General features: G+C 40.0%; 1 protein-coding gene, 1 long non-coding RNA gene and 1 pseudogene across 5 annotated transcripts; 2 read left to right on the plus strand and 1 right to left on the minus strand.

The window, feature by feature from the left end:
* Positions 1–25,484, plus strand: part of LOC127414331 (attractin-like protein 1) — a 491,512-nt pseudogene that overhangs the window by 24,822 nt on the left and 441,206 nt on the right.
* On the minus strand, positions 7,670–15,514 carry LOC127414211 (uncharacterized). Of its 4 annotated transcripts, XR_007892762.1 has the most exons (11): positions 15,325–15,512; positions 14,058–14,948; positions 13,886–13,942; positions 13,701–13,754; positions 13,200–13,262; positions 13,003–13,113; positions 12,807–12,875; positions 12,675–12,724; positions 11,930–12,567; positions 11,125–11,822; positions 7,676–11,020 (listed from the first exon to the last, which is right to left on the minus strand). It is a non-coding gene; the product is annotated as an uncharacterized LOC127414211 (long non-coding RNA). The 4 variants fall into 4 exon arrangements; XR_007892760.1 differs by having other exon boundaries at positions 13,701–13,942; XR_007892761.1 differs by having other exon boundaries at positions 7,670–11,020; positions 13,200–13,754; positions 13,886–14,948; positions 15,325–15,514.
* Positions 15,564–19,940, plus strand: LOC127414207 (uncharacterized). Its single transcript, XM_051652068.1, has 3 exons — positions 15,564–15,987; positions 16,367–16,482; positions 16,678–19,940. Exons 1-3 carry the CDS (start codon positions 15,879–15,881, stop codon positions 17,179–17,181), a joined length of 729 nt encoding a protein of 242 aa, XP_051508028.1. The 5' UTR covers positions 15,564–15,878; the 3' UTR covers positions 17,182–19,940.

The following is a 25,484-nucleotide window of genomic DNA, read 5'->3' on the forward strand; positions in this document are numbered from 1 at the left end:
GTCGCTTCTAACTTTCTCTCTGAGTGATTGATAGATATAGGGAATTAATAGGGTATTACAGTATGTACGGTAAGCACAGAGAAGCAAACACATGTAAAGGGCGGACACTAGGCAAAATGCAAATGATACGTCACGAATATGCTAATTAGCGTATGACGTCATCTAGCGACATTTAGCGACTTTTCGATCAGGCTTTAGCTACTTTCCATTGAAACTAGTTGGCAGCACTGATTAGTGTTAACAGTGGAGTCCCCCTCCCCACCCTTTTACAACTACCACTGCGGTGGATGAATTTTATAAAATTTAGTGACATTTTCACGCTCAGATTCAGTTGATTTTGTGTGCTCATTTTTGTTAATCGGCTAATTTGAACCTTAGTAATAGTCATGGTTTAGATAAATATCATGTCTGGTCAGTGTAAATTCAATCCAGCATAGCTGGACATTGACACTTTATTATGGTTGGCTCTTGCCGGACTCGAGCAATGTACATAGAGCTCGTTGTAAGTTATTAAGCAAAAAGGACTTTGGGCTGTCGAGTATGGGGAAGGCCACTGAAGAGCCACATGAAGTTGGATCGTCTTCAATTCGTGACTTCGTGGGACTTCCATCACTTGTGAGAGTACAGGTAAGAATACGAAGCAGTTAAGTTAATACTGTGGGTGCAGTAGTAGTGTGACGCGTCTATACTCTTAAAGTTGTGCAGCTTTTTCAACAAGTAGTGGAGTACCATCAGTGTCAAATTACTACATCACGTTTAAGTGATATTAATTTATAATGTGCTCCTAGTGACGGGTCTGTGAAAATGTTCTTAGTTCGGGGCAATGGAGGAGTCAAGAGACAACGAAGCAGGTTCAAGGTCAGTTCTTTAATTGGCAGTTTTTCTGACACACATGACAGTAACCGTCGTTATAAATAAACAATGTTCAAAAAATGTGGCACACTCCCAGACGCTCTGGCTGTTGTGCTTAAGGTCACTCTCTCTCTTCTCTGATGCTCTGGCGTGCCTTTTAAGTCTCCCTCCGCCATCACTATAATGAGAGATAATTATGAGCCAGGTGTCGAGCCTTACCACTCTCTCTCTCCCGGAGACCGACACATGACCACGCCCCCCATGCCACAGGGTCGTTCATGAACGATTCGTTAATTTGAATGAATCTTTTATATGACTCTGAATAACGAGTAGTCTCAGAGAGTGATTCATTCATTATTTTGTAGCTGCACATGTGTAAAATCCGTGCTCGTGTTTCTTTCATTTTAAAAACATTTTGAAAAAAAAAACATGCACTTCCATTTAGCTATTTATATTAATACATGAATGTTTGTTTTATTTGTATGAATTCATCTCATGTTCATATGGATTGTTATTAAAAGTATTTGTAGTCTGTTCAAATGCTCTTTTTTTTTTTGTTTGATTCTTTCCCCTTTTTCTCTCAATTCGGAATGCCCAATTCCCAATGTGCTTTTTAAGTCCTCGTGGTCGCATAGTGATTCGCCTCAGTCTGGGTGGCAGAGGATGAATCCCAGTTGCCTCCGCCTCTGAGACCGTCAACCTGTGCATCTTATCACGTGGCTTGTTTAGCGCGTTGCCATCCACTGCGGCAACTATGCTCAACTCACCACGTGCCCCACCGAGAATGAACCACATTATAGCGACCACGAGGAGGTTACCCCATGTGACTCTACTCTCACTAGCAACCGGGCCAATTTGGTTGCTTAGGGGACCTGGCTGGAGTCACTCAGCATGCCCTGGGATTCGAGCTGGTGAACTCCAGGGGTGGTAGCCAGCGTCTTTTGCCACTGAGCTACCAAGGCCCCCTTGTTCAAGTGCTCTTGTATTTTGCAAGAATTTATTCATGTTCCTATGGATTATTAATATTAGTTGGAGTCCATTTTAAGTGCTCTTTTGTATTTTGCACTAATTCCATGTTGATATGAGGGAGGTAGATATAGCCAGGGAACTAATGGCGATCAGGTGCTGCTCTTTGGCAGCAGGCTGGCATGATCAGCATTACTATGGAAACAATTACGGCTTCCATGGCAACGCAGATTACGCGAGTCAGCGACATATGAACTCAACAGAGAACGTGATGACAAACAAAAACAACTCAGCGGACTCACCGTGACAACAGATTCCTCACATCTCATTTCTACATCCCTTAATGATCATCATGGAAAGTGTTGGGCCTCATGTATTCAGCTATAAGACAAAGGTAGGCCTAACACAGTCGTAAAAAGCCTGACTGAGGCCCACAAACAAAGTCATAAATCTTACTGATAAAAACCGTGCCAAAATCAAACAAAGGGAGTCCAAAACAGACTACAAATCCCATGAAGCCTTGCTCACTAAAGGATCGAACTCTCAACTCCTATTGGATGAGGCACACGACAGAACGCCCCTCAACCATGACGTCATCAGGAGTAGAAATACCTCTGAGATCCATCTGGGCATTGCTTACAGCAACTTTGCTTGCCGTGTGTAGACACAGCTCATCGCTGCTCTCAGGTGTAGCCTCGTGGCACAAGGAAGTAACATCCGACTTGAAACTGTAGCCATACAATCTCCATCTTGCTGGACGAGTTGAGATTACTGTGGATCCGTTAGAGTGTTCGGTGGAACACAAAGGAGACTGCCGAGCAATCCGCATCTTCATCCATTTGCCTGCAGAAGTGAAGAAAGAAGATTTCTCTCCCCTCTTCAACCAAGTTGACATAGCTGATTTCTCCGCCAGCCCGCCGAGAGTCAGCAGCTGTACCGCCCGCCGTACCGCCCGCCGACAGAGCGGGGAAATGGCCTCCCGTCATCACCCGAGCCTCGAGGAAATGAGTCGGAGTCAAACGATGGATGAACACACATTCTACCTGCGTCCTCATGCGATTCAAGTAAGAGGTTTACGTCTGGGCAGAGATAGAAAATTATAGTGTGTTATTCTTGTGTATCAAGGTTATTGCTTGTACAGTTTACGGACCGCCGAGTCCGCTTATTGCTGCTAATAATACTCAAGGTATTACTGTAATGTACTGTTATCACGAATGAGATCTGCTGTGTTGGAGTCCAACCACATTGGACTGTTGTTTATTTCTACCATCGCGGGTGAGACCGGCACACTGAGTTTATCCATTAAAGAACCAAAGACCGCGGGATGCTTTACAAGCCGTCCACCGCGTCTCTGAGTGATAAACTAACAGCTGCTTTCTCTCCCACGATCCCGAAACCGGCTTTGGTGCCGCCACTTTATTCTCTCTCGTACTAACCACACACCCACGCGACCCCTCACAAACATTCTCGCACACACCTTTGGCTAGTAGATAACTTCGTGATAGAGCTCAGCTCTGTCCCTAAGTTATCGTACAAGCGGAGACACGCGGTAAACAGGCAGATGCCATTAACCGGCTTCTCTCCGCCCACATTCGCGGCCATATTCTCTGGCCGGAAATCTCGCGTGACGTACTCTTCACGAGAGTCATTTACTGGTGCCCCGTATGAGGCTTTAATGAGTTAGATTCTATTATTTAATTTAAATATTAATTAATAACTAAATAAATAATTATTAATTATTTCTGATAGTAAAACTTATCTAAACAACCAGTAGAACCAACATAATAATTGGTGCCCCGTGTGAGGCTTTAATGAGTTAGACTCTATTATTTAATTTAAATATGAATTAATAACTAAAGAAATAATTTAATTATTTCTGACAGTAACACTGATCTAAACAACCAGTAGCACCTACAAAAGTACTTAGCCACACCCTAGCAACCATTTAGAGCACCCTAGCAACCAAACCCCATTGAATTCCATTCAAAATGTCTGAGAGTGATATTTTTGGATCAGAATGTCCTAGAGAAATGAAAGTTGGCTTCTTTTACTTGGGTGAGCAAAGAGATTTCAGGTATCATCATGGAAACTACTTAGCCATGCCCTAGCAACCATTTAGAGCACCCTAGCAATCAGCCCTATTGACTTCCATTAAAAATGGCTGAGAGTGATATCTTTGGATCAGAATGTCCTAGAGAAATGACAGTTGGCTTGTTTTACTTGGGTGAGCAATTAGACTTAAAGTATCATCATGGAAACTACTTAGCCATGCCCTAGCAACCATTTAGAGCACCCTAGCAACCAGCCCCATTGACTTCCATTCAAAATGGCTGAGTATGATATCTTTGGATCAGAATATCCTAGAGAAATGCACCATAACATCATAGACATTTCCAGTTTCGTTCATTTAACTCAGCATAGCATGGAGCCTTTTGATTATCACTTTGGTAACTGCCTAAAAACCAGATGGGGTTACCCTAGCAACCAAGTAACAAATCAAATTTTTCCCAGTTTTCAACACATTTAGTTTAGGCAGGATCTATTCTGTCAATTTCTATTATTTGCCATCCACTGGATCATTTCTGTCAATTCTGATTATTTTGCTTATTTCTTCACATGTGCTTGGATCCCGATGATTGCCGCTTGCGGCTATATTTTTATTATAATTTTTTTTTCTGCCCTAAAAGTGTCTGGGCATCAGAGACCGTAAGTCATAGAGATTCCAAACTTGGCAGGATGGTTCCAAATCCCCCCCACTACTCAGGCACCCACACACCAAACCGTCAGACACTAGGTGGCGCTATAATAAGCACCTTTGCATTTGTATTCATAACTTTGGAACCGTAAGGGCTAGAATCAAAATTCTAAATTCAAAATTCAAAAATTTCATTTCCGTCTATAAAATGTTTCTGCCATTTTGAATTTTCAGGAAAATTTACTTTTTCAAACTCCTCCAAGGCCGTATGTCCGATTCGCACGAAATTTGGTATGCATCATCTATGGAACCTTCTTACAAAAAGTTACCAAAAGAATTGTATTTCGTCAAAGCGTTACGAAGATATAAGCCAACGAACTGGTCAGGCATCGTCCATGTAATCGAAATTGACCTATATCTACTAAAATAAAGGCCAAACGTAGCGAAACTTGATACACATAGACAACACGACATTCTGAGGCTGCACACCAAGTCACATCAAATTCCACCAATAGGGGCGCTAAAACTGGACAAACACTCATAACTCCGCAGCTGTATGATCAATGATGTTGAAAATTGGTTTGAATCTTCTATGGCCCAAAGGCTAACATATCACTCAAGTATCATTTGGAAAAATCAACAAACATGGCCGCCAGCAGCCAATCAAATTTCAACATCTAATAACATCAAATCTGAATGGCTGGCCATTATGAAACTTGAGATATTCATACACAGTGTCAGAATGAGGCTGTTTACCAACTTTTGTGAGAATCGGCCATAAGGTGGCGCTATAACAAAAACATTTAAATTTTTTCTAATTACTCCGCATCCGAGCACATTAAAATCAAAATGCTTTTTATCTCTAAATCCTTGCGTCAATGCCTACAAAATGTATATCTCAGTTTTATTTCATTTTATAAAATGTTTCTGTCATCCTAATTTACTGAAAACCCTACTTTTTCGAACTCCTCCTAAGGCGTTAATCAGATCTTCACCAAACTTGGCCCAGGTCAGCACTAGACCATGCAGGCAAAAAGTTATCAAAAGAATTTTGATCCATTAAATCGTCTAGAAGATACAATCCAATATATTTGACTAGTGTGGCCCATTATGACTAATATTCCTGTATCTTGTGTGCACAAATGCCAAACTTCACAAAACTGTGTAAATATGGAAAACAGGACATTCTGAGGAATCATACTAAATTTCATGGATTTATGATGAACAGGAAGCTAACAGCAAATTTTAAATAATCAGCCATTTCAATGAAAAGCTGTAATACTAATGAAATGAAAGCTGTAATCATATTTTTTGTCCACCAGAGGGAGCCACATGATAAGAAATCCTTTTAAGTCTAAGGCTTTCATAAGTGTATGAATGCATATACATTTATTTGAAGAAATATGGTACACTGACAATGTCTTCTGACTTTTATAATATTAGTTTGAAAATAAATCTGTGATTTCCAAAATTATTATAGATAATCAAATGTCACCTTAATTTTTACATATCCTAAAAATATTGAAAACATATTTGTCAAGTTGCCAGACATGATTAACTATCACATTGTTTCAGGGATATGTTTACATATGTCTGGAATTATTTTATGTGTTTATTTTTCCATTATCCCCATTTCTGTTTCGTGACATTTCTATATGGCTGCGTCCGAAAACTGTAAAATGCTTCCTTAAAACCAGCCCAATAATGCCCCATAGGCATACTATGGCAAGGCTCTTGCCCATGAAAACAATTGTTTTTTTCCTACTATGACAAGACAATGAATTTTGTGGGATCATACCTCTCAATCAGAATGTCGTAGAGACATAGGGGCAGGCTCATTTCACTCGGGCTAAGGATCATCTTGGAAATGGCATAGCCACGCCCTAGCAACCATTTACAGCACCCTAGCAACCACACCCATAGATTTCCATTCAAAATGGCTCAGAAATATATCTTCAGAACAGAATTTTGTAGACATTGGGGATTGGATCTTTTGAGTCAGGTTAATAATCACCCAATAAGGATATCTCTGGTCACTGGCTAGCCACGCCCTAGCAACCATTTAGAGCACCCGATCAACTAGCCCTATTGACTTCCATTAAAAATGGCTGAGAGTGTTATCTTTGGATCAGAATGGACTACAGACATGATAATTGGCTTGTTTAACTTGGATGAGCAATCAGACTTCAGGTATCATCATGGAAACTACTTAGCCACACCCTAGCAACCATTTAGAGCACCCTAGCAACCACACTTCATTGACTTCCATTCAAAATGCTTAGATGGGGATCTCAGGATCAGAATGTCGTAGAGACTTCTGGTTTCGTTCATTGGACTCAGGGTAGCAAGGAGCCTTTTGAGGATCACCTTGGTAACTGTGTAAAAACCAGATGGGGTTACCCTTGCAACCAAGTAACAAATCACATATCTCTTCACTAGAACATCATAGAGACTTCTGGCTTCATTCATTTGACTCAGGGTAGCAAGAAGCCTTTTGAGTATCACATTGGTAACTGCCTAGCAACCAGATGGGGTTACTCTAGCAACCATGTAACAAATCACATATCTCTGCACCAGAACATCGTATAGACTTCCGGTTTTGTTCATTTGACTCAGGGTAGCAAGGACACTTTTGAGTATCACCTTGGTGACTGACTAGCAACCAGAAGGGCTTACTCTAGCAACCAAGTAACAAATCACATATCTCTGCACCAGAACATCGTAGAGACTTCCAGCTTTATTCATTTGACTCAGGGTGGCAAGGAGCCTTTTTGAGTATCACCTTCGTAACTGCTTAGCAACCAGATGGGGTTACCCAAGCAACCAAGTAACAAATCACATATATCTGCACCAGAACATCATAGAGACTTTTGGTTTTGTTTATTTGTCTCAGGGTAGCAAGGAGCCTTTTGAGTATCACATTGGTAACTGCATAGCAACCAGATGGTGTTACCCTAGCAACCAAGTAACAAATCACATATCTCTGCACCAGAACATCGTAGCGACTTCCGGTTTCAATCATTTGACTCAGGGTAGCAAGGAGCCTTTTGAGAATCACCTTGGTAAGTGCCTAGCAACCAGATGGGGTTACCCTAGCAACCAAGTAACAAAACATATATCTCTGCACCAGAACATTGTAGAGTCTCCCGGTTTTGTTCATTTGACTCAGACAAAACAAATAAAACAAACAGAAATCAAATTTTGGGCCATAACTCTTTAATTATTTTGCTACAAAAGATATGGATTCAACCAGTGGAGTCATATGGATTAATTTTATGATTCCTTTATGTGCGTTTTACAGCTTCAAAATTTTTATACACAATTTTCAGCAAATTTATGTTAGAGAGAATCTGTTCTGTCAATTTGTATTATTTGGCATCCACTGGATCATTTTTGTTAATTCTGATTATATTGTTTATTTCTTCACAAGTGCTTGGACCCCGATGATTGCTGCTTGCGGCTATATTTATTATTATTATTATTATTTAGCAACAGGGTCCACAGCAGTGTGTAATAACAAAATGATTTTAAATGGTTACATTTAATTTACAAAATAGGACAATTTTCAGGGCAGTTTATCAATTCAAGTCATTTTTTTAAAGCGCTTTTCACAAAATACATTTTCGATGCCCACGCATCGTGGAAAACCTGGAATTTTGCAGTGCAGTTTTCCAGTCATGGAAAATGATCAAAATACCTTAATGTCCTGGAAAATATTTAGTAACACTGTAATTACTGTGTCACTAACAAAGTTTTTGTTACATGTACAAAAACATGGTAATGATCAGGACTTGGGATATGTGTCTAATATGAAAAATTGGTAATATTTTGTCACTGCCAGCGGCTGTGCATTATGAAACAACATCAACAATAGACTATCATGAATGAAGCCCTGTCACTTACTTTCTCTGCTCATCTGCTCCCTTACAAAAACAATTTAAAGTTCAGACAAACTTGCTGTAAACCTGCCACAAATTTTCCACTCATTATTTTCACATGCAAATTACCATGCGATTCACCACAAATGTTTGCCAGAAGTTTGCAGCTCTTCACCGGTTGTGGTGAACCTGCAGCAAAGCTTTGGCAACAATCAGAATGAGCTTTATTGCCAAATATGCTTACACATACAAGTAATTTGTCTTGGTGATAGAAGCTTCCAGTGCACAGACAATAAAACAACAAGACAGAGACAATAAAAAATAGAATAAAAATAAAAAGCGAATAGAAAATATGAGTATATATAGAAATACACAATAAGACAGAAAAAATATACAGCTCTGGAAAAAAAATAAGAGACCACTGCAAAAAAAGTTTCTCTGGATTTACCATTTATAAATATGTGTTTGAGTAAAATTAAAATTTTTGTTTTATTCTATAAACTACTGACAACATTTCTCCCAAATTCCAAATAAAAAATATTGTCATTTAGAGCATTTATTTGCAGAAAATGACAACTGGTCAAAAAAAAAAAAAAAAAAAATGCAGTGTAGTCAGACCTCAAATAATGCAAAGAAAACAAGTTAATATTTCTTTTTAAACAACACAATACTAATGTTTTAACTTAGGAAGAGTTCAGAAATCAATATTTGGTGGAATAACCCTGATTTTCAATCACAGATTTCATGCATCTACCAGTCTTTCACATTCCTGTTGGGTGACTTTTTGCCACTCCTGGCGCAAAAATTCAAGCAGTTCGGCTTTGTTTGATGGCTTGTGGCCATCCATCTTTCTCTTGATCACCTTCCAGAGGTTTTCAATGGGGTTCAGGTCTGGAGATTGGGCTGGCAATGACAGGGTCTTGATCTGGTGGTCCTCTATCCACACCTTGATTGACCTGGCTGTGTGGCGTGGAGCATTTACTGGAAAAAACGATTCAATGTTGGGGAACATTGTCAGAGCAGAACGAAACAAGTTTTCTTCCAGGATAACCTTGTGTGTGGCTTGATTGATGCATCCTTCACAAAGACGAATCTGCCCGATTCCAGCCTTGCTAAGGCAACCCCAGATCTTCACCGATCCTCCACCTGTTCGTCTAAAGGCCGAAACATACTTCACGCAAGTACGCAAACACAGACGCGAGCACTTGGCCAACGCATGTCCTTCATGTTATCCCGCTGTATATACATTACGTGCGCTCTTGCATTGCTCTGGTGGTTATAAACCTCACACCACAAGGGGGCGATAGAGTTTTTTTTAGGCACCATGAAACCGAATCACGAAAATGTTTTCACTATTCAACGATGCGTGGAATCGAGCTTGCGTAGCAAGGTGCGTCTGCGTTCGCGTACTTGCGTGAAGTATGTTTGGGCCTTAATGGTTAGACAAAGACCTGGAGAGGCCTTCTAGCCAGTGTCTCACACCCACTGTGAAATTTGCTGGAGGATCGGTGATGATCTGGGGGTGCTTCATCAAGGCTGGAATTGGGCAGATTTTATAAGCAAAAACAGGCATATAAAACAAAATTCATGAATATAACATTCCATTACTGTTTTTAAATGTTAATGTTTTATGTGTTTTGTGGCCAATGTATTGTATTAATGGATTACTTTAGTCATTCTTATAGTGTTCAAAGATGTATTCATATGCACAATAACACAAAAAAATAGCAGCATATGTTGATATTTTATTGTCAACAAGTGCTGTATTTTGCATTTAGCAGAATCTACACACACGACCAACTGGCTGAGATTCAGGCCTTTTCCGCTTTTGCTGTCCTTTCTCCTCCACCCATTTTTTTTATTTTTATTTATTTTATTTTTTTGGCATCAAGCTCCCTCTGATAGAACACGGTCTCCATAAAATCTTGAAATTGCATTCTGGGGTTTGTTAGTCCTTCTGCATTGTGGCTTTAAAAACCTTTGTGGAGCAGTAAAAGTACCAGACAGGACCTTGCTGATAAAAAAAAAAAAAAGTGGACTGAAGAATCATCAGACTCATACCGAGACTTTGGCTGCCCACAGGCAAGGCAAGTTTTCGTCTGCTTTTTCTGCTGCTGTGGCTGTTGCTGTCTCTCCATGATGTCCTCGACGATTCTCTCAATAGTTTCATGGGTCATAGGTACGGGCAGAGCAGGTGCAAGTGGGGTTACAAACGCCAGGGACATTGTTACCACCGGCACACTGGTAGTATCACTCCCCTCTGTCAGTGAGTACCAGAGTTTCTGTGTTTCCGGAAGTTTTTCTGCGCCTGTGTTTAATGAAGATCTGGTGTTTAGCAGTTTGGCCAAGTGCTTGTCATACTGGGAAATGTGGAGTCTTGTGGTTGGATGGAGCAGTCTGTTGGAGTCAGTACACGAGTTGTGAACCATAGCTGCGTACTCCTGATCCACAAGCTTGAGCATGTCTTTCTGCCCATGGTGTTTATTAAACAAGCTGTCAATGGCTTGCTTCATAGGGGATGTCCAATGTTTGTAATCCAGAACAAACACTTTCCCACCAGTCTTCACATGTCCAGTACGGGTACTCGCTGGTGAGGCCAGCAGGGGCAGAGGTGGTGTGAATGTGGTTTCTATACCCAGAGACACAGGAAAAAGACAATCAGTCTTTACCATCTGCATAATGAACACTAACAGTGTTTTGTAAATGACTGTGTAACTATTACATTTTTTTTACCTGGCCCTGATTGAAATTCAGCAGAGGCACCACAAAATGTGGAAGTGGTAGCCCTCCTGATGTGATGTACCTCTTATAGGGATCCAAACAAGAACTTTCGCCCCCTCTCCCTGGATGTGGTTAAGCTGTATTGTTCCGCCATGTCTATACAGGGTCTCACCTGCCAGCTCAGGATCACTTAGACAGCCTCGCAGGATGTGAACACGCTGAATGAGCCACGTCTTCAGCATGGAGTGCTTGTACAGGGGAACACCATTAGGATCTGCTGCCAAGTAAAAGTGATGTATAACTCCCTCAACACTTTTCAGAAGTTCTCCAGGCTGTGGGATCTTTATTCTACTGTGCTCTCGAATGTGGTGCTTTGTGGGGTTAGCAGGCAGAATCCTGCAAAATGTGTATGCATTCTTGAGCTTCAACAGATCCTCCTGATCCACCACACAAAATGCCACAGACAAGAAATGGGAGAAGGAACTGTAAAGGGCATGATGTTCAGAAACGCACTAACAAACCGCCTCATACAGTGGAAAAGGTCCAGCTTTATGGTGATGCTCAGATTGAACTGGGATCTTGATGCACAGGTGTTTATTAAGTCTCCAGCAGTGGCCTCAGCAATAATGGCATCCGTAGTCCGCCATGCATCCCAGTTCTGGTATTCCCCTGCTTGAGATTCTGGTGCTCTGAATGCTGCATAGCAATCCCTGGAAATGAACACAATAAGCATTCTTATGAATGTTAGTGTTGCATTAATCAATACATAAAGTCAAGATGTAATAATCTTTTATGTGCATTCTCAGTCATTCCTCACCTGTCTACCCACTGGTACTGTGCCTTCTCCACTCCTGCCATCCTGTACCAGTTTATTAGCCCCTGGTACATGGGTTCCAATGACTTCAGTCTCAGACTGCACCATCACCCGTGATAAAATCATCCAGTTTTCATTCATGATGGCACGGGATGACATAGTGCCAGACGCGAATGTAACCTTCCTGGCCACCTTCCTGATGTGGTCTGAACGGAAAGCCTGTCCAAATGTTCCCTGTAGGAGCTTTTTAATGGCTGCCTCCTGGCACTGGTACTCATACAGGAGGCAGTCAGTGAGGTAGTGGGCGGACACAGCATTCCATTCCAACCATTGGGATCATTGTACTCACCAAAGGGAGCAGGCTGGGTCTCCTTTCTTAGGTATACTGTGATGCTTCCTTGTCCGTATCTTCCAGCCTCAGCATCCAGTACATTCTGGCAACTGAGGAGGTAGGACAGGTGTGCACACTCATATTTTAGGTGCATCATTTCCATCACCTGGTTGGCCATTTCCGTAGGTGATTTACCAGTATGGTGCAGTTCATCCAATAAAGATTTACAGATAGATTTCTTGTACGTGAGATTCGCTGGCAGTACGTTTGTAAATCCTTTGGGAGCTTATCCAGCCACTGTGGGTGGTCTCTTTACCATTCCAGATGAAAAAGACAATGAAAAAAAAAAAACAGCTACAAACAAAAATACACTAATAATTTATTTAATTGTGAAGCTGTGTAAAGCAATCATCTTACTGTTTGATGCCTCAGCTATATGGGAGGTGGTCCCTGAAGACTCTGAAAAACTGGATATATCTAATATTAGTTTCAAATAAAGCATCATGATTATTTCTACATTTGTCAAGTTCACATGCACTACACCCTTACCTTCTATGCCACATATCTCAAAAGTAAGTGCCCTGCATGCATGAGAACTCTCTGTGATGCTGCTGTCTCCTGAAATTGGGTAACAACAGAGTATATTATATTATATAGTATGTTATAAATTCATTAAATGCATGTGATGGATACATGTGATGGACAAAAACAGGTCCATTGGTGAAAATAAATTCAAATAAATTACCTGGAGTTGAGATGGTCCTCTCTGATTGCTCAGAAACTGCTTGCTCTTGCACAAGAAACATCAGCTCTTTAGGAAGGGGCACATGTGTCTTCAGAGCTGGCAAGGCTGGGGCTAAGAGACAGGAAAGACAAAACTTACAAACAAGCACAACAAGCAATATACGTTTGAACTGGTGGTCAGACTTCTACTTCATTTACCCTCAACTGGCAACAGTTCACTTTTGGTGTCGGCAGGAGGTTTGGAGAGGGCAGAAGATGGTACTGCAACACAAACTCTTTTTAGCCATTTCAGGATTTGCAATATGTTGATGTTAGTAAATGTACAAATATACCTCACTCTAAGTTGCCTGCTTGTCTTGGACATATAAATACAAATGGTTCATTATGCTCACTCAAAGAGTGTTACAATCATTACAAACCAAAACAAGAGAAGCTGGTGGCCGTGATGCAAGAACATGCAATTGTGTTAGAAGGTATAGTTGCAATAGTTGCACTTTATTTTACAGTCCTGTTCTACAAGTACTATGAAAATACAATAACTGTATAAATTAAGCACTAACCCTGAACCTAACCCATATAAAGTACATGTAGTTACTTAATATCACTCAGTACTTTCTAGGGTAAGTACAGTGCAATTATACAAACTGTAAAAATAAAGCGCAACCGACAAAACATTTAACAACAAAAGTGGGTACTCACCCTGGATGTGGTTGTCGGTTCATCATAGTGGTGATCAATTCATAGTCCTTAGGACTGTTAGTATATTGCCAACAGCAAACGTATTGTTAATGCAACATGAAGAACACAATATAGAAGAAAATCAATGTTCAGTTCTGGAGGACAATTCATCTCAAATCTCAGTGCTGAACTTTCAGTGCAAAAACCTTTTACTGCTTCTGTTGACTGTCCTAGAACAGCAGTGAATGATGATGGTGTTGCAGCTAGTGGTAACACAAAGCGTTAAAATGTATAGCATGTTTATAAAACATTTAATACAAAACAAACTGAGTAACGGTCAATTTAAAGCATGTAGACGGATCAAAATAGCGCACTTACAGCACTGCTCCTGTAGTTTGGAGGGGGTGATACTGAGCATCGCACACTCTCCAGCTCCTCATCTTTATCCTTCTCAGTGTTGCAGAAAGTATGACTGTGTCCTAAAACACATTCTTTCACAGTACTGTACTTCTGCTGTAAATGTACGATTGTGCTATATAATGTGAACACAAGAGACTTTAAAGACTTAAAGCATTCAAGTTAAGAAGAAAATGGTATAAATTCTGACCCATGGGCACAGTTTGGCACTTGAGGCACGCATGGGCACAATGGTTGAATAGGTGGAATGTTGCTTCTTTATTAGGTATAGCTGCAGTTTGTGCATCTGTGTACCTGGGACACATGATTTCCTCATTATGAAGGAAGCATAAGCATCAGCCTTGCTGTCCCAAATCTCACACCAGGTACTCTTGGCACGAGAGCCAAAAACCAACTAGCTGGTCATCCTCTGATGAGGCTGCTGGTGCAGTTGGAGTTTTGGACGCAGCTAGAAGAGACTGGATTTCTTCAAAGCTGTGGGAATAACTTACAAAGGACAACAAGCTGTCCTTGCTGGATCCCTCTGCCACAAGAAAACCTGCAGCCTCTTCCTGCTCGAGGTTTTTTATCAGGTAGATGGTGTACCCTGTCATTTTCAAGGAGCCATCGAAAGGACTTCCCCTTGAATTTGCCGAACTGCAGGATGTATTACCCCATAACCTCTCTCCTGTCTGAAGCATCACCTCCTCTCTGATGAACCACACTCAGAGCGTTCTGTCTCACAAGCTCCTCCACTGGTGCTGACTTGTCCTGCAGAGACAGGTTCTTTTTTATCAACCTGGCCTCATTAGAACAAAACAGAACAAAACCTGAACTTTTCCAGGAAAACACAACTTTTTTGTGCATGATGATCTGTAAGACAGGAAAAGCAGTTGTTAGATGTATATTCTAAAGGTTTATTTTAAAACAGACGATCACTTTCAGTGTGTTTTCTGGAATAAAAACCAAAACATTACACTTAAAAAATCAGTCATGTTCATTCATAGTTTTGCATTTAATCATCTTACAATGCACAAGAGAGCAAACACTCACATTTTGGGGCAATACTAATCAAATTGTAGAGTAGTGTAATAGATGTAAACTCATAAACAATAAAAAATAATGGTCATGTTCATTCATAGTTTAACTTGAAAATTAACCAGTGACATGTTAAAGAAAACAAACAGTGTCATTAACTAACAAACACTCTTTCATAGGGTGAGCATTCCCTAGAAGAAAAAAAACTTACATGGGGGAACAGCTAAAGGCCCAGACACACCAAACCAACATCAAAGAACTAGCGGCGACAAAAGCCGACTGTGGTGTCGCCTCACGTTGCCTGCGTCTGGTCCGAAAAGTTGCTCTTGAACACACCGCAAAGACTACACCCAACGGCCAACTAGCACGTACGTTTTATGCCTGCGTGTGAGGAAATAAATCTCCATACCAGCAGGTGGCAGTAGTCTGCATTCGTCGTTCAAAAAGGGAAACCGGAGGAGCTAGGATTGCAAACCGTAAACAAAGCAGCGCTTGCTTATCATATTCACACCAATCTCTCTCACCACAGACGGGTTCGTAATATAGCCTCTTCGAATATTTCTGATAAGTTGCAAATGGCTGCTTGTGGAAGAAGAAAGGAAGAAGCTGAGGCGAAAGATAAGGAGAAACCGCACTAAATGGGTGAAATCGTGAATACTCCAGCGACAGGCTCAAGGGGCTTTCCCGAAACTGTGTCGAGAGCCGGAGATAACTGAAAACTCCAGTTTAAAAAAAATCGCTCGGCTTTTTCCTGTTCAGTTCCACATGCTAAAGGAACATATCAGTCTAATCATCCAGAGGCAAAACACTAACAACCGGGATTTTATCTCCGTAGGGGAACGTCTGATGATTACACTACGCTTCTTGGCAACAGGTTGGCAAGCTAAAAGTTTTGCTATTTTTAACATTACAACAACTTTTCAGTTGTGTATATTATGCTTTTTAAGCTTTGAAAAGTGCTTGGATTTTGAATAAAGTGAAAATCTAGGTTGTATAGGATGCCAAGTCTACTTAGAAACAGACAAAACGTACAAAACATAATTTTGGTTGTTTATAGCACAATAACATCTAATTTAATGTAATGAACAAGTGCAGTAATTAGTATACTGTATATATTGTGTGTATGTAGATATGTAATTTACCACAGCTGTAAGGTGCTTGAAAATGCCTGAAAGTGTTTGATTTGACTTTGGAAAAGGTGTAAGAACCTTGCAGTATAGATAACCGAGTTATGTGCTTTTTAATATTTACAGGGGAAAGCTTCAGGAGCCTTTCTTACCAGTTCCGAGTGGGAGTATCAACAATTCGGCAATTCGTTCCTGAAACCTGTGCCGCAATCTACCAGGTTTTAAAAGAGAAATACCTGAAGGTATGTGTGTTATATCTGTTTTTTTTTTTTTTTTTTTTTTTTTTTTTGATACTTGAAAAAATCTTTACTTAAGTTTATAGTGCAGTTTGTAGGCATTTGGACAGTGACACATGGCCACATGACTACAAGTTATCAAGGGACTGACATATGAAACATGCCTTCATGTGTTTTAGATTTTATTTTCTTGTTTTTCAGTGCCCGGACACAGTGGAAGAGTGGCAACAAGAACTTCCCAAACTGCCTGGGTGCTCTGAATGGGAAACACGTCAACATTTGCCCCCCACCAGGAATGGATCAACATTCTACAACTACAAGCATACATTTTCCATAGTTCTAATGGCACTGGTTGACAGCAGTTACAGATTCCTGTATGTAGATGTCGGTTGCAATGGGCGGATTTCAGATGGCGGAGTGTTTGGTGGATGCTCACTGCAGGATGCCCTGGAGAACAGAACATCCAACATCCCTGCCCCTGCACCACTTCCTGCTTCTGACCGGCTGCTTTTTTATTTCATTGTGGCAGATGAGGCATTTCCCTTGAAGGAGTACCTCATGAAGCCATATCCAAACCGCAGGCTATATGTAGAGCAACGCATCTTCAATTACAGGCTGTCGCAAGCTCGGAGGGCGGTAGAAAATGCTTTTGGCATTAGCGAATCATTTGAGTCTTTCGAACCACCATTATTCAACCAACATTGAAGACACTGCCAAAGTGAAGGACATTGTTTTGGCTTGCTGTGCTCTGCACAACTTCCTGTGAGCTATATATTGCGGGAATCAACCTGGAAGGACCGGATCATGACACTGTCCCAGGAAGATGGAGACAAGACCCTGACCTAAGGCAGGCCTCCCTGCCACACCCAACCAATGCTACAACACGAGCCAAGCAGCTCAGGGATAAACTATGCTGTTACTTTAATTCTGACATCGGTTCGGTGCCTTTTCAGTCTTGCAAAATATAGGAAGTGTGTAAAATACTGACAAACTTGTTGGTTTCCAGAAGTTGGCCTTGGTTTCAGTTCTATGGCTGTAGTTTGAAATTGCAAAATGAAAGTTTTGTATTTTGCATTATAATATTTTGTGTTCACACTTGACAAAGAAGTGCGAGTGCAAGTACCTTTTACCAAAAGTCAAAGTGTTTTATTATTAAATGCGCAGTACAATGGGCAATGAAATTCTTAGAAGGCAGATATAAAAAATATAAAAAAGTTAAAAAAGAAAAATTTAGTACAAATATAATTGTGCAGGAATTATTTACATTTACGTACATCTGATACAACTAGTCCTTTGTTGCCACATGTAACATTACAGATGTGTAAACTGTCTGTCAGAGGTTTCTAATGCCAGGCCCTGGCCCACTGAATACTTGAAGATTCAGTTGTCCACCTCATGCTGGAAATATGGCAGTAAATGTCGGGGCAACTTCCACATTCTGTGCTCAATATTTTTGCACTAGGCAGAGATGGCATCATTGTGGTCTTCCTGAGAAGCTAACCTTTCCAAGGTTTTACCAATGGTACGCATCAGGTATGTTGACTCCTCACTGGCAGACTCGTCCAGCATCTTTCTGCGCTTCACCCGAGGCCTCGGAGTGCTTGACTGGATGGAGGTGCTTGGCAAAGTGTCCTCTCTGATGGCTGTGGACTCTGCTCCACAGATGGTGGATTCTGCTAGGGGTGTACTTGGCCTTGGCTCAGCCTCAAAGAAGCTGGGCTCTTCAGGGGTGCTGGTCCAGGTGTCACTGTTGGTGCCATCTGAGTGTGAATAGGAATCATCAGCAGCCGAAGGTTCCTTAAAATAAAAATTAATTCACAATGGGGGGGATTTAATACCATGGATTCTTACAACTGTTCACCAAGCATTCATAACAATAACCGGGCATTGTTAAAACAATATCCTGAAAATTGGGCTCCATTTGGTTGGGGTGTGGTCAGGTGTGAAATGCCTGGTGTGAATAAGCTTCCCTCACAGTGTAGACCAATTGATATTATACAGATGCGCTTCATGGCACATTATGGAAGATAATGGGAGAGTGAAACCAAGTTAACATATGAAAGGCTACATGTGACTAGAGGGGTAGAAACCCCCACCTGGACAGTCAGTGGCCACTTCTTGCAAATTTGTATTAACATTTTTGTCATGTAGCAGATGTTTTTATCCAAAGCGACTTAAAATAAGTAAATGAAAGAAGCAAGAAACAATGTTTTCTATTAACTCAACAAATAGAACAGTTAATTTACCCTGATAGTCAGGTTGGAAGTAGTCTCCTTCCTTTTTGTGTGGGGCTCTAAAAACTGCAGCTGGGTCAGGGCATGTTGCTGCCTGCCAGTCTTCTGTGCTCCAAAACTTCGTGAGGGTGCAAGTTTCTTGCACCGTATATACGGTGTTCACATAGAATCCCACCTCTTTCTGAGCTCTTTCTCTGAAAGACAAAGTCAAGTTTTGTAAGCGCTGTTAGCATGTCAAATTCATGTCTATATGCAGTGCCAACAAAGGTTATTTTTGCTCTTATTGTTGCGACAGGACAGATTCAAGACACTAGCAATTAATAACAGCACAGCTGCCTGCTCCATAACCGAAATAAGCCTGGCTTATTTTGGTAAACAGAAAAAGCTAATTATATTTACTGTGCACTAGCAAACAATAACAAACAATTATCACAACCAGCTGTATACTATTCGCTTAATCTCAGTAACTGTCCTCTTATTGGACACTTTCATTCATGAATTAATTAATCCTGGTTTACTGTGCATAGTGAATTTCTACAATGGCTTTGGTAATTGAAAACTACTGTTTGAATCATGCAGCAGCCAGGCCACAAGGTGTCAGTGTAAGACATACTTCGACGTACTTCAAAAAACTTACAGAGAGCACCTTTAAAAAAAAATCTTATTACAAATCTAATTTTAATGTCTGTCCAGTCAAATCAGAACTTGTGATGTGTTTTTCTATAGTTTTGTTCTGCTGCACCCATTAAATTGGAAATAGTGGCCACAGCACTGCTTGTTGGAAAAATGTAGCTTGTTACAGGAAATTTTACACTACTTGAAAAGCAGCTGAACTTCTGGCAATCTACTGAATGTAGCATTGCTGCATTTTGTTAGCTGCTCCCCAACACTAGCAATTGTGTGGCTATTAGGTAGTGATGGTGAAATGAAGCTTTGCGAAGCACCGAGGCTTTCCCCTCAACTGTATCGTGAAATGGTTCATTACTCGAAGCTTTTCAACACGGTGCACACTAATGACATCTTGTGGTCAAAAGGTTGAAAAGCTGCCTTTGCGTCCTAGAGGACCCAGCAATTTATTTTTTATTTATTATTTCATGTAATAAATCAATCACTTTGTACTCTGAAAACCATAAAGGCAATAAAAAGAATTAGTCTTTCAAGTGTCATTGTTGATGTATTACTTACATAATGTATGAATAAATTAATTTATGAATTTAGAAATGGGACGAATTAACTTGTACTGTAGCAATTTTTATGAATCTGCTTTGATCAATAAATGCAGCCTTATTCACATAAGTTTTTTCCGTAGTCCTAAGCCTATGATTTCATAGGCATGGATCATGTAGGCATATTTATGATCAAAATAAATTTAAAAATTTAAATTTAAATTTTAAAAGATTATTGTGGAATGGTCAGTTGAAGTGCTTGTGAACTGGGGAGTTTACATTTTATTATGTGGGAAATGGAATACTTTAAAAATCTTTATTAAGGAACAGAATTTGTTCAACAGTGTGGGGGCTAAGTCTATTTCTTTTTTTATTTACTACTTCCTTGCCTTTGAGAATATTCTCTCACAAGGGACTGAGGAGGCAGGAGTGCATAAAAATTCCAGGGCAAGATGATGAAGATATGGATAGACAGCCTTTGAATAGCCCAGAAATGCAGGGGATCTTCTTTGCGTAGAATATGTGGGTCACTGAGGTACCATTGAACCTCAACTGTGGCATCTGCAGTTGCATTTTTCATCCTTCTGGTTTCTACAACATGATTGTCCAGTAGATCCCACAGACCTTTACTTGAAAAAGGATAGAATAATAAAAATAATAGTTTAATGGAATTCAAGTTCTCTGCAATGCATGCATGATCCATGCCAAATGTAATACACACACACACAATACCACAAACAGTACCTGAGTGGGTTGCATAGGTGCTTGTGGCTCCTGCTGGCTCTGGTTGTAATTAGGGGATATGAGAGGATGTGGATGGGGTGTTGCAGCACAATCTGCTGTGAGGTGTCTCACAGCAGTCTGTGCATTTGACTGGCTGCAGAAGCCTACAGTTTTAAAACGTTGATCAAGCAGAGTTGCCAGGGTCATAACGCTCATAGTCTCATATGTAGACATCCTCTCTGAGAAAAGACTCAGGAGGTTGTTGCACAATTGCAAAGTCCTCTCACTGTCAACCTGTGAGCTCTTTGAGGTGATTGCATGCCCATTGGTATAAGAGGAATCACCTTTGACCCTGACACTCTCTTCTCCTCTGACAATTCAATGGAAGCCTCACTGAAGTGGCACAGTACACCAAGACATTCATTTACTGGTACTCTTCTGAAGTTAAAGGTATGAGGTTCGTCTTCTGAGTAACCAAAGCACCACCTACTGGCTCCATCTGAGCAAAGAGGTGCTCTAACATGACATACGTGCTGTTCCAACGAGTATCCACCTCCTGAATTAACTTGTGATTTGGCTTGCCCATCTGATTTTGTAACAGCAATAGCGTTTCTCTTGCTGTTGTGCTGGACTTGAAATGAGCCACAAACTTTCGTGCCTTTACTCCAATATTCTCAAGTCATGGTGTTTGTTCTATGGCCTTTTTCACAACCAAGTTTGGGGCATGTGCTATGCAGTTTGTGTGGCAGAGCTTCAGGATGCTGGCACATGCTACCATATTGGCAGCAGCATCAGTTAAAAGACATCACACTTTGTTCTGAATGCCCCACACCTCCATCAAAGCTGTCTTCACTTCAGCTATATTCACGGAAGTATGACTTCTTGAAAATGTTCCCACCCCCAGTAAAACTGTGGACAGCTGATCCTTTTCATTTATAATTGACATGTCACTGCCAGATATGCATCCAAAAAAAGGCTTTGGCCTTATTCACCTCTTCCTTTGCCTTCTCTTTGGCCTCTTTGTATTTATCCTCAACAATTTTCTTTGACTTGTGGGATGGAATAATGTAGGTTGGGTCTAAAATTTCAACAAACTCCCTAAAGCATGCATCTTCAACAATTGTAAATGGCTGGTAATATTTTACAATCATGTTGACCAAGGCCCCAACAATATTTTGAATTCTGATCCCTGCAATACAGTAAAGTATTTAAAATATAACTGCAGTAATACATAACAGCCTTTAAAACATTAACATATACAGTTTAGCTTCTTCCTCTATTTAAGATACTAGGGCTGCCCCCGACCAAAGATTTTCCTAGTCGACTAGTAGCCGTTAATGTAAGCCATTAGACGACTTGTCACACGATTATTATATTAATTTAATTACTTAAATATATATATTTTGGGGGGCACCAGAAATGGTTTGAGTTCCAAGGCTGAGAAAGAATGTTATAATTAACATTGCTAACACTGTTCTACATTACAGAGAAATACTAAACTGTAATAATGAGCCTTTAAATTATACATTTTACAAGCGCACGCACGAAGCGAGCTGCAGTGATCCTGAATGTGTCGGAAACACCAGCAAGAGACTGTCTGAACATTTTGTTAATTTATAGAGAGAAATGCACATTAGGATTGTGCCGACAGATGATGATCTCGGGGATCGACAATGGTCAGAGTGATCGGCAATAGCTGATGCCTTTGATGATGTCAATACGATATTTGGCTAGTTTTCCCATGTATTAAATTATTATTATTATTAGGCTATTATTATTATTATTATCAAATAAATATTACAAATAATTTGCCAGTAGACACACAGACATGCACTTGAAGAAACACACTTTATTATATTATTAAGAACAGATGACAGAAAAGCCGTCTATATGCATGTATGACGCGTTGTTTGTAAAGAGGCGCGCAGTCTCGTGGAACACGTGCATGTAAAAGGTTCTCACTCTTTCTTTGTTTCTGTCTTCTGAATTTGTAGTTTTTGTTTTTGTTGCAAGAACAGTATCGTATATGAGTGCTGCAAATGATCTCAGACATCTCAGCTCAGGAGGTGCTGTGAGTTCAGCTCACTTTATTCCACAGAGCAGTTTATTGTGACCACAACTATGCAGCCTATATATCTGTGATTAAAACAAAATAATACAAAAACACGTTCACCTCGAACCATGATTTATATTTCAGTGATTATTATCATCATTATAATTATTATTTTTACATATATAATTGTTTTTATTTCTTCATTTGTGTAAGTAATTTTCCACCTGCATGTTTAGATGATACTTGCCTGATGGTAAATGGAAAGGTGTATATATATATATATATATTCTTTTATCACTTCATTATTTTAATTGCTTCTTCGTTTCGTTTGGAGGGCAGTTTGAATTTAGAAATGTATTTGATATAAGTTTTTCGCTTTTTAAATAAATTAATTTAATTTTCAATGCAAAATCGCTAGCAAAAATATTCACCGATCCCTCAGCCCCGGGTTTTCGATGTAATTGGATATTGCATATATATATATATATATATATATATATATATATATATATATACAGGTGCTGGTCATATAATTAGAATATCATCAAAAAGTTGATTTATTTCACTAATTCCATTCAAAAAGTGAAACTTGTATATTATATTCATTCATTACACACAGACTGATATATTTCAAATGTTTATTTCTTTTAATTTTGATGATTATAACTGACGACTAAGGAAAATCCCAAATTCAGTATCTAAGAAAATTAGAATATTACTTAAGACCAATACAAAGAAAGGATTTTTAGAAATCTTGGCCAACTGAAAAGTATGAACATGAAAAGTATGAGCATGTACAACACTCAATACTTAGTTGGGGCTCTTTTGCCTGAATTACTGCAGCAATGCGGCGTGGCATGGAGTCGATCAGTCTGTGGCACTGCTCAGGTGTTATGAGAGCCCAGGTTGCTCTGATAGTGGCCTTCAACTCTTCTGCATTGTTGGGTCTGGCATAATCGCATCTTCCTCTTCACAATACCCCATAGATTTTCTATGGGGTTAAGGTCAGGCGAGTTTGCTGGCCAATTAAGAACAGGGATACCATGGTCCTTAAACCAGATACTGGTTGCTTTGGCACTGTGTGCAGGTGCCAAGTCCTGTTGGAAAATGAAATCTGCATCTCCATAAAGTTGGTCAGCAGCAGGAAGCATGAAGTGCTCTAAAACTTCCTGGTATACGGCTGCGTTGACCTTGGACCTCAGAAAACACAGTGGACCAACACCAGCAGATGACATGGCACCCCAAACCATCACTGACTGTGGAAACTTTACACTGGACCTCAAGCAACGTGGATTGTGTGCCTCTCCTCTCTTCCTCCAGACTCTGGGACCCTGATTTCCAAAGGAAATGCAAAATTTACTTTCATCAGAGAACATAACTTTGGACCACTCAGCAGCAGTCCAGTCCTTTTTGTCTTTAGCCCAGGTGAGACGCTTCAGACGCTGTCTGTTGTTCAAGAGTGGCTTGACACAAGGAATGCGACAGCTGAAACCCATGTCTTGCATACGTCTGTGCGTAGTGGTTCTCCCCCACATTTTTTAATGGGTTTTGTTTCACAATCCTCTCCAGGGTGCGGTTATCCCTATTGCTTGTACACTTTTTTCTACCACATCTTTTCCTTCCCTTCGCCTCTCTATTAATGTGCTTGGACACAGAGCTCTGTGAACAGCCAGCCTCTTTTGCAATGACCTTTTGTGTCTTGCCCTCCTTGTGCAACGTGTCAATGGTCGTCTTTTGGACAACTGTCAAGTCAGCAGTCTTCCCCATGATTGTGTAGCATACAGAACTAGACTGAGAGACCATTTATAGGCCTTTGCAGGTGTTTTGAGTTAATTAGCTGATTAGAGTGTGGCACCAGGTGTCTTCAATATTGAACCTTTTCACAATATTCTAATTTTCTGAGATACTGAATTTGGGATTTTCCTTAGTTGTCAGTTATAATCATCAAAATTAAAAGAAATAAACATTTGAAATATATCAGTCTGTGTGTAATGAATGAATATAATATACAAGTTTCACTTTTTGAATGGAATTAGTGAAATAAATCAACTTTTTGATGATATTCTAATTATATGACCAGCACCTGTATATCATGAAGGAGGGAACAAAACGAATTTATTCACACACATGATTTATTTTCCTGGACAACGAAATACCTGACCGGTAGAGAATGCACAGACGAAGTAGGTTCTTTGCCAGAGAGATGTTGACAACTGTTGTAAATCCATCTTTCAAAAAGTTGAACGCACATTTTAATTGCACTTATTTTTTCCAGTTTCATTTGAATTTTTAGTTAAAATAAATAAAAAATAAAGTTTAAAGTTTGAAATCAAGGTGTCTTGCTTTATTGTGTAGGCTTAACAATAACCCTGCTTAATGAAAATTACCCCATAGTACCACCTAGCGTGGTAATACCGGTTTTTCTGTGGAGTTTTTTCTGCGACTCTTCACATCGACTAACGTTTGGTCGACTATCAGGGAGGCAGCCCTATAAGATACCTTATTATAAAGACTGCAATAGACAAACAAATAAATGACTGACCGGAGGTCTTATACTTTGGTTGCTTGTAGCTGCTGGACCACTTCCTGAAGGTGTGTTCTCATGTTTAGCTCTAAAATATCTCAACATTGAGGATGTGTTGTTATTATATGACAACTGCTGAGAACAAATCAACCTACAGAAGAAGCCCACATGTATTACATTGAGTACATGTAATATTTTCATATAAATTATGTAATATTTTACATAATATATGCGTATTACACATTGAATATACACAAAACTATACATTTAAATATGTATTCTTATTATGATTTATTATTATCAAATCG

This window comes from Myxocyprinus asiaticus, chromosome 23 (genome assembly GCF_019703515.2).
Source record: "Myxocyprinus asiaticus isolate MX2 ecotype Aquarium Trade chromosome 23, UBuf_Myxa_2, whole genome shotgun sequence".
Classification (NCBI taxonomy): domain Eukaryota; kingdom Metazoa; phylum Chordata; class Actinopteri; order Cypriniformes; family Catostomidae; genus Myxocyprinus; species Myxocyprinus asiaticus.

What these genes read in the sequence shown, in the direction of transcription:
- LOC127414207 (XM_051652068.1), top strand. Translation starts at nt 15,879, where the DNA reads ATGCTAAAGGAACATATCAGTCTAATCATCCAGAGGCAAAACACTAAC. An exon ending in ACTACGCTTCTTGGCAACAG is followed by an intron (nt 15,988 to 16,366) that starts GTTGGCAAGCTA and finishes TAATATTTACAG; the next exon opens with GGGAAAGCTTCAGGAGCCTT. An exon ending in TAAAAGAGAAATACCTGAAG is followed by an intron (nt 16,483 to 16,677) that starts GTATGTGTGTTA and finishes CTTGTTTTTCAG; the next exon opens with TGCCCGGACACAGTGGAAGA.